Source organism: Papio anubis, chromosome 2 (genome assembly GCF_008728515.1).
Source record: "Papio anubis isolate 15944 chromosome 2, Panubis1.0, whole genome shotgun sequence".
Classification (NCBI taxonomy): domain Eukaryota; kingdom Metazoa; phylum Chordata; class Mammalia; order Primates; family Cercopithecidae; genus Papio; species Papio anubis.
Window position 1 is genome coordinate 161,026,919 of NC_044977.1, and position 18,479 is coordinate 161,045,397.

At 36.6% G+C, this 18,479-nt stretch overlaps 1 protein-coding gene across 3 annotated transcripts in view; it reads right to left on the reverse strand.

Annotated features, from left to right (window-relative positions):
• Positions 1–1,478: 1,478 nt before the first annotated feature.
• COL6A5 (collagen type VI alpha 5 chain) overlaps positions 1,479–18,479 on the reverse strand; it is a 130,617-nt gene continuing 113,616 nt past the window's right edge. Inside the window, exons 38-41 of one of the 3 annotated variants that reach the window (XM_003895127.4) lie at positions 16,730–17,413; positions 15,245–15,341; positions 14,410–14,654; positions 1,479–2,289 (exon numbers count right to left, since the gene is read on the reverse strand). In XM_003895127.4, coding sequence (XP_003895176.2) covers positions 2,264–2,289; positions 14,410–14,654; positions 15,245–15,341; positions 16,730–17,413 — 1,052 coding nt within the window. In that variant the 3' untranslated portion in view covers positions 1,479–2,263. The remainder of the gene's footprint in view (positions 2,290–14,409; positions 14,655–15,244; positions 15,342–16,729; positions 17,414–18,479) is intronic. The other 2 variants (XM_021934871.2, XM_021934872.2) reach the window with 2 other exon arrangements.

Genomic DNA, 18,479 nt, shown 5'->3' on the forward strand with positions numbered 1-18,479 from the left:
TGTGCATCAAATTGTGCTGTGCTCTATGCCTCCTCAAATGACCAGATATAAAATTAATTTCATATATTGATCAACATTATGTGGCATATCAATGAAGGGGACAAGTTTCCCAGATGGTCAATGTTTAAGAAGAACCATTATCTCAGAAGGTTACCTAACTCTAATGACCTTGACTTAGTGCAAACTCCTCAAGGTCAAGTGGAGTTATCTAATTAAAAAAAAAATCCCTCTCAATTCCTAACATAGTCCTGGATGTAGCACAAGGATTTACTTGAATTTTGCAGTTTTATTACTTAATTTACTCTTTTAAATTATGGAATGTCAGGCATTGAAATACGTATAAAGAATATACATATTTCATAAGGAAAGTACATCTTTTCCATCACCCAGTTTAAGAAATAAAACATTATGATGATAATTGGACCCCCACTTTACCTCTTACCACTGAAAGATAACCATTGTCTTGAATCTGGTGTTTGTCATCCCCACATATGCCTTTGCGTTTTCACTCCAGTTGTCAGTAGCCATAAACATTATGTGGTATTGCTTCTCAGGTTTTAAAATGTTGTATAAATGATGTCATAATGTATCCTTCTGCAACTCTTTCTGGTTCAATATTATCTCTGAAATTTGTCTGTTTGCAGATACAGCTCCAGTTTATCAATTTAGCTGCTGTATCATATGCTATTGTATGAGTAGACCACATTAGGACATTCATGTTGGCTTCACCTCCTCTCTAAAACACACAGTGCTGCAGCGAACGTGTTTGTATTTGGTTCCTGGCATATATATGTGAGAGCTTCTTACACATAGCTGTAGAGATCTAGTAGTGGGTTTGCTGGGTTTTAGGATATGCATATCATCCATCTAACTAAATATTGCTACAGTGCTGTTTAAACAATTTACAATCCCATCAGCAGAGGGTGAGTTCCTGTGGCTTCACATTCTTGATAATCACGTCATTTTCAGATTTAGGTATCTGATGTAGTTTTCATGCGTATGTTTACACACACACACACACACACACACACACACACCCCTACACATATCAGAGTTCTTAGGGGAAAACAAAACTTTACTAAATGAGTAGAGTTGAATCTGGAACTTCTCAGACAGCAATAAATGGTAACTATAAAAATCTCAGCAACTTAGAATTAATTGGATTATTTTTAAATTATACAAATAACATCAGTAAAGTCAAGGACAATTATACAAATAACGTCAGTAAGGTCAAGGAAAAGTACAAAATAGCCTATGGTATTATCCCATTAACATGGTCATTTCATTTTTTAATATAATAGATGCTCATTGACTTGGTAATTACTTGTTGCCTTAGCCAAATTGAATGATTTTTAAAACTAATTCACTGTTAGCTAATTTTACATTTTATGTAAATGTTCCAAATATATTTAGTCTTCTACTGGTGTTCTATTAGGGTTGAATTAGACTGTAGTTAAATAATAATGATCAGAACAAACTTCCAAGTCAGACTTGTTTTTATTTTAGCAATTATCTCTTGCTACATTATAATTCCCAAGAACATCTCTGGTCACACAGAGTATCTGTGCTTTTCCATAATTCTTTTGCTGCAAACATTCAGTATACACAAAGCAAAGCATTCTAAAATATAAACAAAAGATTATAGCACAAAATAGAGGTTCATAAAATTAGCCTCTTATCACTTTTTTCTATTTCACCAGTTCCATTCTTTTGTTAATGTCCTTGTGAAGAGCAAACATTAACTATGGGTGATAGTATCCTGACAGGTGGATTTTAGAGGACAATCACTGCTAGGTGAAATGTTAGGTTCATCCCAGAACCAACGACATGGGCGTGGCTTTCCAGTTTTAAGAATGAGTAGAAGATATTCCTAGGAAATTCCAATTCTAAATGCTTTTAGGGGAGTCCAATCTGAGATACAGATGTAAGGAAAATAATGACAATCTTTTTCAGACAGATACATCATCAAAATCGATGCCTGAACTATGCAGAGCTTTCAAAGAAAAGTTAACTCTTATAGGTAGGTTTCCCCAGTTCTCAGGAGAAATGAAATCACTCCGGGTTTGTCAGGTCTTCTTACTGATGTCTTCACTCAGAAAATGCTTCTCCTCAGATTTGGGATGGAGAACAAATTTAGCATGCTATTAGCCAATTGTTTTTGTGAAAAGTCCCTGTCGTTTACCACTACCTCTAACAGATGATTATACATTCTGGTTAGAACCACATGGGATTACACATGTCAGTGGAGCTATCTTCTTTTCTCCTATGATGACCTTGTGTCTTCGCCATCTGCAAAATATAAAAATATTCACTGCTTTTAATGTCATTACATTTGTTCAAAATGTTCCTCCAGGGTCTGCTCCTTTATATGCCACATATAAAACAAACACAATAGTTTTGTCATTTTCAATGGTCAAAATAGAAGTCCAGCTCAGGGTGATGTGATAATAGAAATAAATGAACAATATATAAGGAGAATCATAGACATAATTCTTCCTGGAAGAATGCTGGTACATTAATGATTTGACATTCCATGCTTAGCAAATTTAGTGGTTGGTATTAAGTAGGTGCTTGAAGGGGTATGCAACAGACAATATCAAGGTTCTGTCCAGAATCCTTCTAATCTTTCTTTTTTTAACATTAATTTCTAGGACAATATTCCTTCATTTTCTGTCTTCCCCTTCTTGGCCTCCCTCCCCAACCATTGCCATATGAGCTTTTGCTTCCAACATCAGCACCTACTATTCTTCGAGGACTGCTGTTAGCTACTGGACCTGTTTTAACCACATGCACCATGAGTACCTGGAGTTTACATTCCTCTTGACAGCAGCTCTTGACCAATCAATAACTTGGGAGGAAGTAAGAAAGTCCAACTTTCTCTTTATCCAATTTGCCAGTCTGTGTCTTTTAACTGGGGCATTTAGCCCACTTACATTTAAGGTTAATATTGTTATATGTGAATTTGATTCTGGTATTATGATGTTAGCTGGTTATTTTGCCCATTAGTTGACACAGCTTCTTCATAGTGTTGATGGTCTTTACAATTTGTTATGTTTTTTGCAGTGGCTGGTACTGGTTTTTTCTTTCCATATTTAGTGCTTCTTTCAGGAGCTCTTGTAAGGCAGGCCTGGTGGTGACAAAATCTCTTAGCATTTTCTTGTCTGTTAAGGATTTTATTTCTCCTTCACTTGTAAAGCTTAGTTTGGCTAGATATGGCATTCTGGGTTGAAAATTCTTTTCTTTAAGAATGTTGAATATTGGCCCCTACTCTCTTCCGGCTTGTAGGGTTTCTGCAGACAGATCTGCTGTTAGTCTGATGGGCTTCCCTTTGTGGGTAACCCGACCTTTCTCTCTGGCTGCCCTTAACATTTTTTCCTTCATTTCAACCTTAGTGAACTGATAAGCAACTTCAGCAAAGTCTCTTGCACATTGATACAAAATCAATGTGCAAAAAATCACAAGCATTCCTTTACACCAACAATAGGCAAGCAGAGAGCCAAATCATGAGTGAACTCACATTCACAATTGCTACAAAGAGAAAAAGACACCTAAGAATACAACTTACAAGTGTATGTGAAGGACCTCTTCAAGGAGAACTACAAACCACGGCTCAAGGAAATAAGAGAGAAGACAAACAAATGGAAAAACATTGCATGCTCATGTATTTCATAATTAATATTGTGAAAATGGCCATACTGACCAAAGTAATTTATAGATTCAATGCTATCCCCATCAAGCTACCATTGACTTTCTTCACAGAATTAGAAAAAAAACTACTTTAAATTTCATATGAAACAAAAAGGAGCCCATATAGCCAAGACAAACCTAAGCAAAAAGAACAAAGCTGGAAGCATCATGATACCTGACTTCAAACTATACTACAAGTCTACAGTAACCAAAACAGCATAGTATTAGTACCAAAACAGATATATAGAACAATGGAACAGAACAGAGGCCTCAGAAATAATGCCACACATCCACAATCATCTGATCTTTGACAAACCTGACAAAAACAAGCAATGGGGAAAGGATCTCCTATTCATTAAATGGTGTTGGAAAACTGGCTAGCCATATGCAGAAAACTGAAACTGGACCCTTTCCTTACACCTTATACAAAAATTAACTCCAAATGGATTAAAGATTTAAACGTAAGACCTAAACCCAGAAAAACTCTAGGAGAAAACCCAGGCAATACCATTCAGGACATAGGCATGGGAAAAGGCTTCACGACTAAAACACCAAAAGCAATGGCAACAAAAGCCAAAATTGACAAATGGGGGGATCTAATTAAACTAAAGAGCTTCTGCACAGCAAAAGAAACTATCATCAGAGTGGACAGGCAACCTACAGAATGGGAGAAAAATTTTGCAATCTATCCATCTAACGAAGGGCTAATATCTAGAATCTATGAGGAACTTAAACAAATTTACAATTAAAAGAAAACAACCCCATTAAAAAGTAGGCAAAGGATATGAAGAGACACTTCTCAAAAGAAGACATTTATGTAGCCAACAAACAAATGAAAAAAGGCTCATCATCACTGGTCACTAGAGGAATGCAAATAAAAACCACAATGAGATACCATCTCACGCCAGTTAGAATGACGATCATTAAAAAGTAAACAACAGATGCTGGAGAGGATGTGGAGAAATAGGTACACTTTTACATTGTTGATGGGAGTATAAATTAGTTTCAACCACTGTGGAAGACAGTATGGCGATTCCTCAAGGATCTAGAACCTTCTTGCCATTTCACCCAGCAATCCCATTACTGGGTATATACCTAAAGGATTATAAATTATTCTACTATAAAGACACATGCACACATATGTTTATTGCAGCACTGTTCACAATAGTAAAGACTTAGAACCAATCCAAATGCCCATCAATGATAGACTGGATAAAGAAAATATGGTACATATACACCAGGGAATAATATGCAGCCACAAAAAACAATGAGTTCATGTCCTTTGCAGGGACATGGATGAAGCTGGAAACCATCATTCTCAGCAAACTAACACAGGAATAGAAAACCAAACACTACATGTTCCCACTCACAAGTAGGAGTTGAACAATGAGAACACATGGACACAGAGAGGGGAACATCACACACTGGGGCCTGTCGAGGGATGGGGGGCAACGGGAGTGATAGCATTAGGAGAAATACCTAATGTAGATGACGGGTTGATGGGTGCAGCAAACCACCATGGCACATGTATACCTATGTAAAAAACCTGCACATTCTGCACATGTATCCCAGAACTTAAAGGATTAAAAAAAAGAAAAAAAAAAAAAAGAAAGCCTAACTCTCTTGCCTCAGCTCAGAACATCTCTGCAGCCTAACTTAGACGCCTGCGTTTCCTTGAAGGATCAGGCTTAAGCTGCCCTCTATGGGACTTCGCCTGAGATGACACCCTTATTTGCCTTCCACTCCTTCCCTGTCTTGCTTCCTTCCTTACTGGTTCTCCTGTGAGAACTCCCTCAATAACTCACATGCACAGAAATTCCCAACTCTGGGTTGGCTTCAGGGGAATCTGGTCTAAAACAGAATCTTAGAGAGGCTCCAGCCTAGTTGTCTTAAAAAATTTTGCTTACAGCCACACCTCAAAGGAAAACAAAACATCTACTTCTTGCCTTGAACATTTTAAATATCTATTTTTTTCATTATGAGTTTAAGTGGTTGAAAAAGATGTACGTTGTGACATATTATAAAAACTGACATTTAAAAATAAAACCTCAACATTTCTCTCTTAACTTATCCAACAGAGTCTACCATTATTTACCAAAAATATATGCAAACATGCTCATGTTTAAATGTCAGGTAGTTTATAGTGTTCATTTCTCTCCTTAAATTTGTATTTCCCTTCCACTTTCCCCATAGAATTTCATTCTAACTCTAATATGTTTATATGCTTTAAAATATTTTGTTTGCCTAATCATAATTCTCTGTAAAAATATATATATTTAAGTGTATGTTCTTATTTTCTATGACGATGAGCTTCTATGTATTAACACTTTTTAAAGATGAATTATCATTAGAATTTATGAAAACAATATATATATTTAAATTTTGGTAATTCTATTAAGACAAAAAGTAAACATTTTTGCTCAAAATACATTTATTAATGAAATGGATAGTTTTTCCCTGTTATTTTTACTTATTACTGTTTTTGCTAGAGTAAGGCAAGATTTAATATCAGAATTGATAGAATTATTAATATCTATTGTTATATATTTAAGCACTGATAAATATTATTTATATCAATGGATCTTGAAGGAGTTTTATCAGAGCAATGTCAAACAACTATTTGACTTCTTTCTGAATCATATCCCAAAAATCACCCAGTAATCTTTCAAAAAGTTTTACAAAAGAATCAGTTATCTAGTCATTTAGATGACATTTTCTAATTTCTGAGAAATATTTTTTTAAAAGTGCTTTACCAAATTTATCAAACGGCTATTAATTATACCCGTTACTCTTTTACGGAGAGGCACTGTATTTATCTTGAAAAACTAAAATGTTTGCAAAAGTTTAATATTGCTAAATTAAGCACACTTGACACTTATATTATTAGTATATTTTTTGATAAAATATTTTAATCATCTTTTCTGTATGTTTTTACTTCAGAATTTTGAAACTTCAATTTAGTTCATTCACTTTATGAGAAATGTTCCCCATGTAGCCTAACTGGAAGAAAGGTCTTCATTGTAAAAGCCAATCCACACACGCTCTGCCTTTGAAAGAGTCTAATCTCATCTCTCAGTTGAAATAATTATGGTATTGGGGGTTCCTGTGACGATACCTTACTATGATTCTATCCCAAGATAGGTTGATAGCTCTTGCCATAGTGGGTTTTTGTTTTGTTTTCTGTTTTGTGGCTTTTGTTTTTTGTTGTTGTTTGCTTTTGTTTTTTTGTTTTTTGCCTGACAAAAGAATGCTTGCTCTCTGTTTTAGTCTATTTAGGATGCTATGACAAACTACCATAAACTGGGTGACTTATAAACAAGACAAATCTATTTCTCTCAGTTCTGGAGGCTGGGAAGCTTATGATCAATGCACTGGCCCATTCAGCATCTAGTGAAGGACCTGCTTTCTGGTTCAAACGTGGTGCCTTCTCACTAAATTTTCACATGGTAGAAGGGAAGAGGAGTCCCTTTGTCTCCTTTATTATAAGGACACTGATCCCTCCATAAGGGATCCACCCCCATGACTTAATCACAAATGTCCTAACTCCTAATACCATGATCTTAGGGGTTAGGATATCAACATATGAACTTTGGGGGGACACAAACATTCAGGCCATAGCATTCTTCATCAGTCTATCTCCAATACACTCACTGTTTGTTCTCATGGAAATCCCAGTCAGGAGAGATACACCCTTTGACAATAGTTGGGAAATGGGAGGGGCCAGATTACAAAATGAAATTTATCATCATTGCTATCACCCTCACTCCATGATACACCGGAATTCAAAACGTTCTAACATGAGTTCAAATACTCCATTTCTAGCAACACACTTCTTCCTTAACAGAAGTATGTACAGGATGGAAAAGATTTGAAGCCTTACCTGGGTTTATGGTGCTTTGATTAAAGAAAGACTACAGACAGAATATTTTTAAATGACTCCTAGTTTGACAATCCCCACTCCACCCCACCCCAAATACCTCCCTAGAGGGGTTTTACATCTAGGGCAAAGCACCACAGTTAGATTCAGAATGGCCAAGAGATGTGCCGTTTAATGTGTGTGAAGTGGGGGATGTTTTTAAAAGGGGATGCAGAAAAAGATGCCCTTCTGTGATTCCTCAGACACAAGTACATTCTCAGGTAGATGGAGCCCTTTAAGACTAGCCTTTGAAATCCACGCACTGGAAAATCTTTGTGTGTCACCCAATATGTATACCCCAGTATAAAAAACACTGGCCTTGTCTAAGCTTTTCATTACACTGAGAAGAAAGTTTAGGACCAGAGCAATCAGGTAACTTCTCAAGATCATAAAACCAGTTAGTGACAGAACTAAAACTAGCACTGGAGTCTCCTCATTCCCAATCTGGTGTTCTTTTCACCATAACAACTAGCTCTGATATCATTTGTTATCATCACTGTCATCATCAACATGATCACAATTTTAAATAGTAGCTAACATTTATTAAGCTTTTACTCTATGCTAAGAGCTGTTTGAAGTACTTCATATTCATTTACTGCTTACATTAGCCAATGACATAGGTTATATTATTATCCCCATTTTGCAGATGAGGAAACGGAAGCTCAGAGAGGCAATGTGACATGCCCAAGATCACATGACCAGTAATTGCAGAAATAGGATTCAAATTTACAGCTGGCTCCAGGATTCACTCTTTCAACTCCTGTTTCCTGAAGTGTTTACTACAAAACACTGGCCCTATAAAATGCTGTTAAAAGATTCTGTGTCCAAATTGGTTTGATTATAGCTGTTTTCTCAGAATATTAATATAATTTAATATTCCATTAAAGACAATAAAAAGTCCTGCAGAAAAACCCATATCTACTTATCCGTGATTTCTAGAGAAATGATTTTTTTCCCAAATACCTATTAATATCCAATGAAAGGACCCCTATTAAAGAAGTCTGATTTAGACTTGATATTTATAACACTAGGTCAGTGGTTCTCAAACTCTGGAGGCTCCACCTCCAGAATTTCTGATTCGGTAGGTCTGGGATACAATCCAAGAATCTGCATTTCTAATGAGTTCCCAGATGATGGTGATGTGGCTAGTCCAGGGAATAAACATTGAGAAACACTACAGTTGATACTGGAAAAATAAAGACTAAGAAACAAGCCTTGGGTTTGGCATAAAGAAAAAAAGATACAGTTCCACTTAAAAATATCTACATCAAATTGTTGAAAATGTACTTTATAATGAGCAAACAGAAAATCTGTCCTTTAAGTAGAAATATATAATGAAAATATCAAACAAATGGACAGGTGAAAAGGAAAGTTCAATCTCTTTAGGAAAACAAAAGATGAATAAAATAACATAAAGTGATAATTCTATACAATGGATTTATATTTTTAATTGTCAAATAGATGATCAGACTTAGATAATTCAAATAGGGATAATACTAGTTGATTATATTCCAGGGATAGTGTGTACTTTGAGCTTTATATGCATCATCTTCAACTTTTCAACAACTCAGAGATAGATTTTATTATTTCTGTTTCATGGCCTAACTTTAAGGTAAACTTATTTTCTATAAACATAGAGTATGAATCACTATGATGAAAGTATTGGATTAATTACTGTGAATTCTTAGGTAAGATGCTTCAGATGTCTGTAGCTTCCATTTCCTTATCTGCAAAAAGATAAAGTACAACTCAGTGATTTCCAGTCACTAAGCTTTCATGAGTGCAAGAAAAAGTCAAGCTGATATTTTCTGAAGAGGCTCAGATTGACTTCACGGAGCAGGACTGGCCAAGTATAACTAACCCAAGCTGTTGGCTAGAGATCTGAAAGAAAAAGAATTAAAGACATCATCTATTTCTAGATGTATAACACATCATTACAATAGAAAAATGCAGAAAACTTTTGGAGAAAATAATGAAGAATAATAACAAACAACAAAAATGCACACTTGATGATAATCCTTTTGATTCTACCAACCTTACTATTTTCAGCAGCAAATCACCTTGAGATATGTAAAGCTGTCTAACAGGAATGATTCAACCAGGATTTACAGCAGTGTTTTGCAAACTTGAATGCACATTGAAATCACCTGAGAGCTTCAAAAAACAAAACAAAACAAAACAACAAAATAACTGATGCCTGTGTCTTACCTCTAATGTAACTTAATTGATATGGGGTGTGGGCAAGACTTTGGACTTTTAAAAAAATAACTAGGTGATTCTAATGTACAGACAAGTTTGGGAACCACCAATTTACAGGATTCTTTCCTGTGAGTAATTTTTAATTATATCCCCTGCTATAAACTGAAATGTGTCTCTTGCCCACAAATTTATATAGTGAAGCCCTAACCCCATGTGACTGTATTGAAGACAGGGCCCTTAAGGAGGCATTTAAGGTTAAATGAGGTCATAAGGGTGAAGCCCTGATTTTACAGAATCGTTACCCTTATAAAAAGAGAAAGTGACACCAAGATCCTCTTTCTATCATGTGAGGACAAGAAGAGGAGGCAGCTATTTGCAAGCCAGGAAGAGAGCCCTCATCAGGAACCTTATAGGCTGGCACCCTGATCTTGGTCTTCCAGCCTCCACAACCATGAGAAAATAAATCAATGTTATTTAAGCCACCCAGTCTATGGTCTTTGTTACGGCAGTCCAGGCAAACTAATACACCTCCTCTTCAACCCACTGTTTCTGTTTCTGATCTACCCCTTATTCCTTCCTCCAGATGTTTGTAAAGCATCCTGAATCAGAAGTTACCAAAACAGAGTCACTAGCAAGGCACTAAACCTCTTTGACTCTCAGTTTCTCCATCTGCATACTAGGGATATTAATTCCTGTCTCCCACAAAGGGTTTTTAAGGGAATCCAATGAAACCATGGGTATGAAATTATCTTACAGACAGTACAGCTATTCACATGGGCAATCTGTGTCTGGTTCTCACCACTTTCTCTTACTCAGCTTTCCTCCCTTTCAACCACCCACTTGATTTCTCATTTGTGTCCCTTCCTTAATTTCACCTGCCCAGTATGTCTCCTGCCCACTGGGTCACCGGTCATTTGACCTCACTCCAACTCCCTGGCTGTCACATATTTCTCCTTTAGAACAGGTCTGCTGGTGACAAGTTCTCTTAATTTTCCTTCACCTGAGAATACCTTTATTTTGTCTTTATTCCAGAGGGAGAGGGATATATTTATTGGATATAAAATTCTGTGTCCATAGTTCTTTTCTTTCAGTACATTAAAGAAAAAAAAAAAAGAAGTTGTTCCACTGTCTTCTAGCCTCCGTGGTTTCTGATGAGAAATCGACAGTCATTTGAGTTGTTCCCTTATTTTGTATCATAGTTTTTCCTTAGCTGCTTCAATATTTTTTTCTTTATCCTTGGTTTTCAGCAGTTTGATTATGATGTGCCTGAATTGTTGTTGTGGTTTTTTTTTAGCTGTTAAAATCTGTAAATTTATATCTTTTAACAATTTAGGGGTAATTCACCAATTTGGGGGAATTTTTGGTCATTGTTTCCTAAAATATTTTTTTTTGGCATGAATATTTCTACTTCCCTTATGGAATTCTAGTGAAACAAATGTTAGACATTCTGATACTCAACAAGTCTCCAAGGTTCAGTTTGCCTTTTTCTCAATCTTTTCTCTCTTCAGTTTGTATAACTCTATAATTAATCTTTCTTCAAGTTCATTGACTCTTTTTCTTTTTCTTTTCTTTTCTTTCTTTCTTTTTTTTTTTTTTTTTTTTTTTTTGAGACATGGTCTTACTCTGTTGCCTAGACTGGGGTGCAGCAGCATGATCATAGCTCACTACAGCCTTGACCTTTGGGGCTCAAGTAATTATTCCACCTCAGCCACCTGAGTAGCTGGGACTATGTACAAGTGCAAGACACCACATCTGACTAATTTGCTGTTGTTGTTGAGATGGGGTCTCACCATGTTGCCCAGGCTGGTCTTAAACTCCTGGGCTCAAGTGATCTGCCCACCTCAGCTTCCCAAAGTGCCAGAATTACAGGTGTGAGCCACTGCACTCAGCCTTCACTGACTCTTTCTTCTCTCATCATCACTCTGCTATTAAGCTCATCCAGTGAATGTTTTAAAATTTTAGATATTGTATTTTTTACTTCTAAAATTTCCTTTGGGTTCTTTTTTGTGATCTCTATTTCTCTGCTTGAAAATGTCTATCTTTCCATTCATTTAAAGTTATTTACCTTTACCTCATAGAGCATACTTATAATAGCTACTTTAATGTCTTTGATCATTGCAACATTAGAGTCACCTTGAGGTTGGCATTTGTTGGTTGTCTTTTTTTTTTTTAAGAATTGTTCACATCTCCTGGTCCTCTGTATGTTGCATAATTTTGGATTGTATCCTGAACATTTTGAATATTATGTTGTTTAGACTCTAAGTACTGTTATGATTCTCTGTAGAATATTTTTGTTTTAGCAGGCAATCATCTCAGGTTCAGCATGCAAGTGCTGTCTGATTATCTGTGAGTAACAGTCACAGTTTAGTTTCTAGGGCCTTTGCTATCCTTTCTGGGTCTTTCTTATCCATGTACAGGTTAGGGAAGAGCCTGAGACTTATATAGGTCCCCTAACTACAAGTAGAGTGTTCCTTTGTTCAGCTCTCTTCTCTCTAAGGTTACCCACACATGCTGGCCCACGAGGTCTTCTTTTCCAGTTTCTCTGGCCAGAACTACTTGAGACCATCACTACGACAGTTACTGCTGTTACTACTTGAGACCGTCATTACAAGTTCCTACTGTTACTGCTTGAGACCATAATTATGAGACTGAACAAAGGGACAAACGTAGAAATGAAAACTTAAGACAAAAGAAACTTTTAAAGGAAGGGGAACAAGGGAAGAAGAGAGCTCCCTGCTTCTAGTGAGCAAAGTCAGTCCCTGAGCTTCCACTGCCCTTTGTATTTATTGAGTAGCAAGAGCAGAGAGGAAGAGGTAATGATGGGACAGCTGCTTAATTGATCGCAGGTTCATATCATTACTAACAGGCTTCAGATGTACCTAATTACAGAAACACTTGCTTTTGGGGCATGACTGCCCTCAGCATTCCTTCTGGGTGGCATATGCAGTGGGTCAGTTTGCCAACATTCTGCATTTATGAGAACAGTTTGCTGTTTACTCAAATAGCCTCCAGTGGTATACTGAGTTGATCACAACCCTCACTCTTTCAGCCTTCAGCAAGAAAGAAAGGGTTTCTCTTTAATTTTAAGTGTCTAGCTTTCCACTTAGCTGCCAACTGATGCCTGCCTTCAAGGCAAACCCATGAGAGAAAAGGGGAAAAAAAGTAGGACGTCTTTAATGCAGAGGGCCTCTTTTTTCCTAGTTCTTCTGGCCAAAAAGATGGGGTTTCTAAGGAGGTTCAGCCATCTCCTTCACTGCCACACAGTTCCTGTACTTGGACTTGCCCTCAGCATAAAGCCTCAAAAGAAAAGAGAAAAGAAAATGAGAAACTCATGCCCCTTCACAATATACGTGCTTTTGCTTACTTTTCAGAGTCCTCAGGTAGTTGCTTTTTGTATTTCATCCAGAATTTTCAGTTGTAATCAGTGGAAAAGATAAGTGATATGGGCTTATTCCATTTTGAAACAAAAATGAACTTATTCCATTTTGATGAGAACCAGATATTTCAATATACTTATATTTAATTTTTATTATATCTATCTTCTCTCTCTGTGTGTCTGTATTTTTCCTATTTTCTCTATATTCACTTCTCTTATTTTCCATCATTTTGCTGATTTTGTTCTCTCTACATATAGATATACCTACAATTATACCCATATCTAAAACTATACATATGTTTATGTGTGTGTGTGTGTGTATATATATATCTAGAGCTTTAACTATATCTATATTTTTAAATGTGTGTGTGTGTGTGTATATATATATATATATAAAAACTTTTTTGAAGTATACATACATGCCCCTGTATGGGATTTTATTATATAAATATCCAAAATTTATTTTTTATTCTGCTTTTATAAACATTTTACTACATGATTTTTGGTTAATATGTATATTTCTATTGGGTATATACAATGAAGTAAAATTGCTGGGTCATTGGATATACATATTTTCAGCTTTAGTAGATACCCAGGAATATTTATTTTAAAGTCATTTCCCACATGACTCTGGGACACAGAAAGGACTGTGAATCACTGCCGTGGAGCCAATAGCTTCCTGCTGTCCATCTCCTATTTTGCTTTTAGCTGTAGGTCCATTTCCCCACCCAGCCTATAAAGCTGCCCACAGTCTCCACACAGATCTCAGAATCATGGTGGCCTTGTCCTCTCCATGTCCCACTGAGGCTGAGGCTCAGCTAGGGGCCTCCATCTCAAACCACAAAAGCTCTAAAGGAGAGAGCAGATATCGAGTATTAAAACTCTGGAGGCTCCTTGCACAGTTCCCCCTCACCCCGATCTTGGACAAAGATGCAGGGCTGCTCCTGCTTACTTGGGATCTGCTGTCCTTGTTCTTGTCCCTCCCACTTCCCAATTTTCTGACTCCACACCAAGCATTTATACGTGCTTGTAATTCTGAATATGTCAACAAAGACTATTTTTGCCTTTCTGAAGTTTTATCTCCCTTGGATCCTTAGATGATAAGCCCCTCTTTTATCCTCATCCTGTCATCTCTGCCTCTCCTAGTGAATTCTAACTGCTCATCTTCCACCAGGGGAAAATCCAAACAAAGGTACTTGAGGGTCTTCAACTCTATGGTACTCAAGATTACCTTCTTTTTCTTGCTGTTTATCAACCACTAGAGCTGAAATTTCTTCTAAATGTGCTTTTTCCTTGTCTTTCGTTGCCAATTTCTCAGTTGAAAAGAGCAGGTATAACTTCTGCATCAAATCAGTAGCTGTCCCAGAACCATTACTATGATTGTTCCCTAATACAAGGAAATGTTGCACCTGGGAATCAAATTCATCAAACAGCTCACCATTTTCTGTCTTTATTTCATATATCCCAGGAATAAGTCTGAAGTAATAGAGAAGAGAGATAAAAAATTAGTTAGCCAAGTCCCCTGAAAGATTAAATGTGAATACCAGATAATATAAGAGGAACCCATTTTATGTATGTGATTGGAATAGTCCAAGTGCAGTTCACGAATGAAATTTGACTTGTGCAATTTTCTAATATTCTGAAGGGAAATTAGACATTTGTCTCTGCAGTTTAGAATTCCAAACCAATATAATTTCTATCATTAAATTTTTATTGAGTACTTAGGGTTGTACTTTGTAAAATCAAACTTGAAAGAATCTTTCCTGCCAATCCTCATATGTGTTTTGTTTTCTAAATGGCCAAATGTCGTGTTTTGTTTTTTATGTTTTTATTCTGCTCTAAAATTGTTACATGGAATCTTTGATATAAGTTTTCTGTTTTGGCAGTAACCAATATTAGAGTTACGTTATCTAGTTACTGATAAGGTACTAATAGGAGGCATTTTTGGTAAAACAAACAGAAATGGAAACATAGTTCTTTCAAATATAAGTCCTGTTCATTTCACAGTTTTCTTAAGGACTGTTTCCAGTTGTGGTATGATGCAAACTTGGAATTTCTCAACTCACAATACAGTGTTTTCTGTGCCATCGTTCTCTGGGTTGGGAGAGGTCATGTTAACACATGTGGCTTTCATATCTTTGGTGGGATATTTGTTGATGGCACCTGGAGAGAGAGTGGGCTGGTTAGTCTAAATTTTACCCATCTACATTATTATCTCACCCAAAGTCAGTTCATCTTTTCATATGGTTGGCAGTGTTTTCAAGAACAACTTTTATAACGGACTTGGCAAAATAGGCACACTCTAACATGGATATTGTTTGTTCTTGGCAGAGTCAAGAAGATACGGTCATTGAATAAAGAATTCCAATGCTCTATCACAAACTTGTGATATAATTTAAGGACATCTCTAAATTCTTCCTATCATTTGTTTCTCTCCCTATAAAAGGAAGATCTTTCTAGAAGACTCTTATTTTTTTAAAAAAATTATTTATTTAATTTTTATTTTTTGAAATTACACTTTAAGTTCTGGGAGAAGACTCTATTAGCTATTGAAATTGTCTGCCCTATTTATCTTGGGGTTGGGAGAAGCCACATTTTTACTTGCTACTAAATATAACTGCTAAATTCCAAGATTCCTGAGAACTATGTAAGCCCTGGGGCTTTATGCATTCCAGAAAACCCGCATCCCTGTGATTCTCTAGTAAACTTGCAGCAGCTGCAGAGACCATTCAATGTAACCTCTGCCACATTCCTAATTCCCAGCACAGGCTACGATTTGTTTGATGTTACAAGGTTTTGGATGTGCTGCTATATGCTTGTCTAAAGTCACAACACATGGGCAGAGGCTGGAGCAGCCACCCTCAAAGCCCCACTGTGTAAAGACACCCTTAAAAATCCCTGCCAGCTGTCTGGAATAGAGGCTTCAGAGATTTGTCCCTATGGCTCATAAGAATTCAAGTCAGAACTAAGGTTAATTTATAATGACAAGACAAAATAGAAGTCCTTGGAGTAGGTGGAGGGCAGTGTCACTGCGATATTATTTATTACAGCAGTACACCTTGCTAAGGGTTTAGTAATTAAAGTATGATTTACGAGACAAGAGCATAGCCCTAGGGTCAGAATGTGAGGGGTTGAGTCTAGAATTTACTAATTATTACTTGTGAGATTTTAAGCAGTTTATTTAACATTTCTGAATCTCAGTTTTTTCACTTACAAAATGGGGTTATAAATACCTTCCTCTGAGGACTGCACTGAAGATTAAATGACACAATCAATTTATAGAACCTGACACATAGTAAACACTCACAGGTTAGGGCTAAAGGGCACTTTTCATCCATTTGAGGATTTCCTGGCTAAAACTTTGGCAGTGCAGCAGCAAGGCTCATGGTCAAAAAATCTGGGAATTTTCTCTGAGATTTTTTACTGCCTCCTACTCACTTATACTCTACCACCCTTAACTGAAGTGAGGATCATTTTACTAAGTCTGCTGATGGACTGTACACAGAAACATTAAATCTATCGCAAAAGCAATCAGAGAATTAATGACTTACGTCTGATTAAATGGACAAATGGCTTGACAAACTTGATGATATAGTTCCAATCTGGCTTGTGGGTTCGGCCAAGTTGGACCAAGTGATGATCCAGAGGGTGGCTGGCTAATTCTTCCAATTCTTTGTCATTGTGTTTAGGGCCAAAGGAAAACACAAATATGGAGTAGCCTTGACACTTAGCTCTCAGAGACACATTCCTTAAGACATCTTTGTCTAACTGGTTGGTTTCGCCAGCAGATACTACAAAGATAACTTTGTTTTTCCTTAGATTGGGGGTTCCTACAAAGACATTGTCAATTGTCCACTGCAAGGCATGGCCAATAAAAACATCTCCATTGAGCTGTTGAGAGTCTTGGAGATGATGTTTCATTTGGTGTATACTGTTATAAGTAACCAAATCAAATTCCAGGTAGACAGGGCAATCTTCAGTGTTAGGCATATAGCCTGGGGGAGAGTAGCTCAGGACAGCAACCCTGTCTCCTAAGGTGGAGGTCAGTGGATCAGGGGCGATGTGAAAGTAATCAAGCACTGAGGTTATAAAAGCTTTTACTTCCTTAAACTCATCACTTCCTACTCTTTGGGAAGCATCTATAAGGAAAGCCACATCCATGTAATATTCTTGAAGAGAGACATCTCCAGGTTCATTAGTATGATCTGGTTCTTTTCTGCCATTATTTTCATGTCCTGCAACAGAATAACTCAAGTCATTCTTTTTAATGAAAGATAAGTTTGGAGCTCCTAGTCATAGATGGCAAATACACAGCATAAGGGTATTACCATGCTTCATTTCCATACTCATGGCAGACATCAATAATCACATTGCTTGTTCCCAGATGCACCCTCCAAATCTGTACCCACATAGCACATGCAGAGCCATTACCATTTGACACATATTGTCACATAAGAAAAAACCCATTTGCTATCCTATCTCAGATCTTTGTGAAAGGATTGATTTATCCTCCAGCGATTTTAATATGCAAGATGAGAAACACTCATTTTTAATGTACTCCACATGGCTAAAAAATTTGGAGTACACATTTGCATGAAATTTAATTATATATAATGACCTCAAGAGAAAGTATAGATACTAAAGTTACATTTATTGGTGGCACAAGCACAAAAACCTTTATATATGTATTAAAAATATATACCATACAGCAATGTCGTGAGAGCAAGTATAAACAAGTGCTGACTTTGGAATCTAAATGCTGTCTGAGATATGACATACTCTAAGAAGCTGGTACTCAAAGTGCCTGCAAACAGTTCATCAGCCCACTTTAAGGTAAGGAGTTTGCACCATGGTGTAAGTCAACTATATTACTAAGCACACTGATTAGTTCATCTGACATTTATTTATTTATTTATTTTCATAGCAAGACTTTCTCTTTGAAGAAAACATTGTCTTGATTTATATTCTGAGACAAGCTTCTTATCTTGCTGCAGACCAGCACTTCAAGTAGCTCTGCTCTAAGCCTTAGGGATCATGAAGCCTCTCTACAATCATATTAACGATGGCCGATTGGTGAGGCGGCAACAGGAAATGCCAGCTCGGAAAGACAGGAAGTAGATGGCCAATGTTCTTTGGTTTTATGAAAGAAGGGAATTTGTGAACCTAATCAAGAAAAAGTAGATTTTTAACTGGCAGAAATGCATTGATCTCCATTTCTACTCAACCCTTTATTAGATACTTTTACATTATTTTAATTCTCACAACAACAAATGAGTCAATCTTTATTAATACTATAAACCT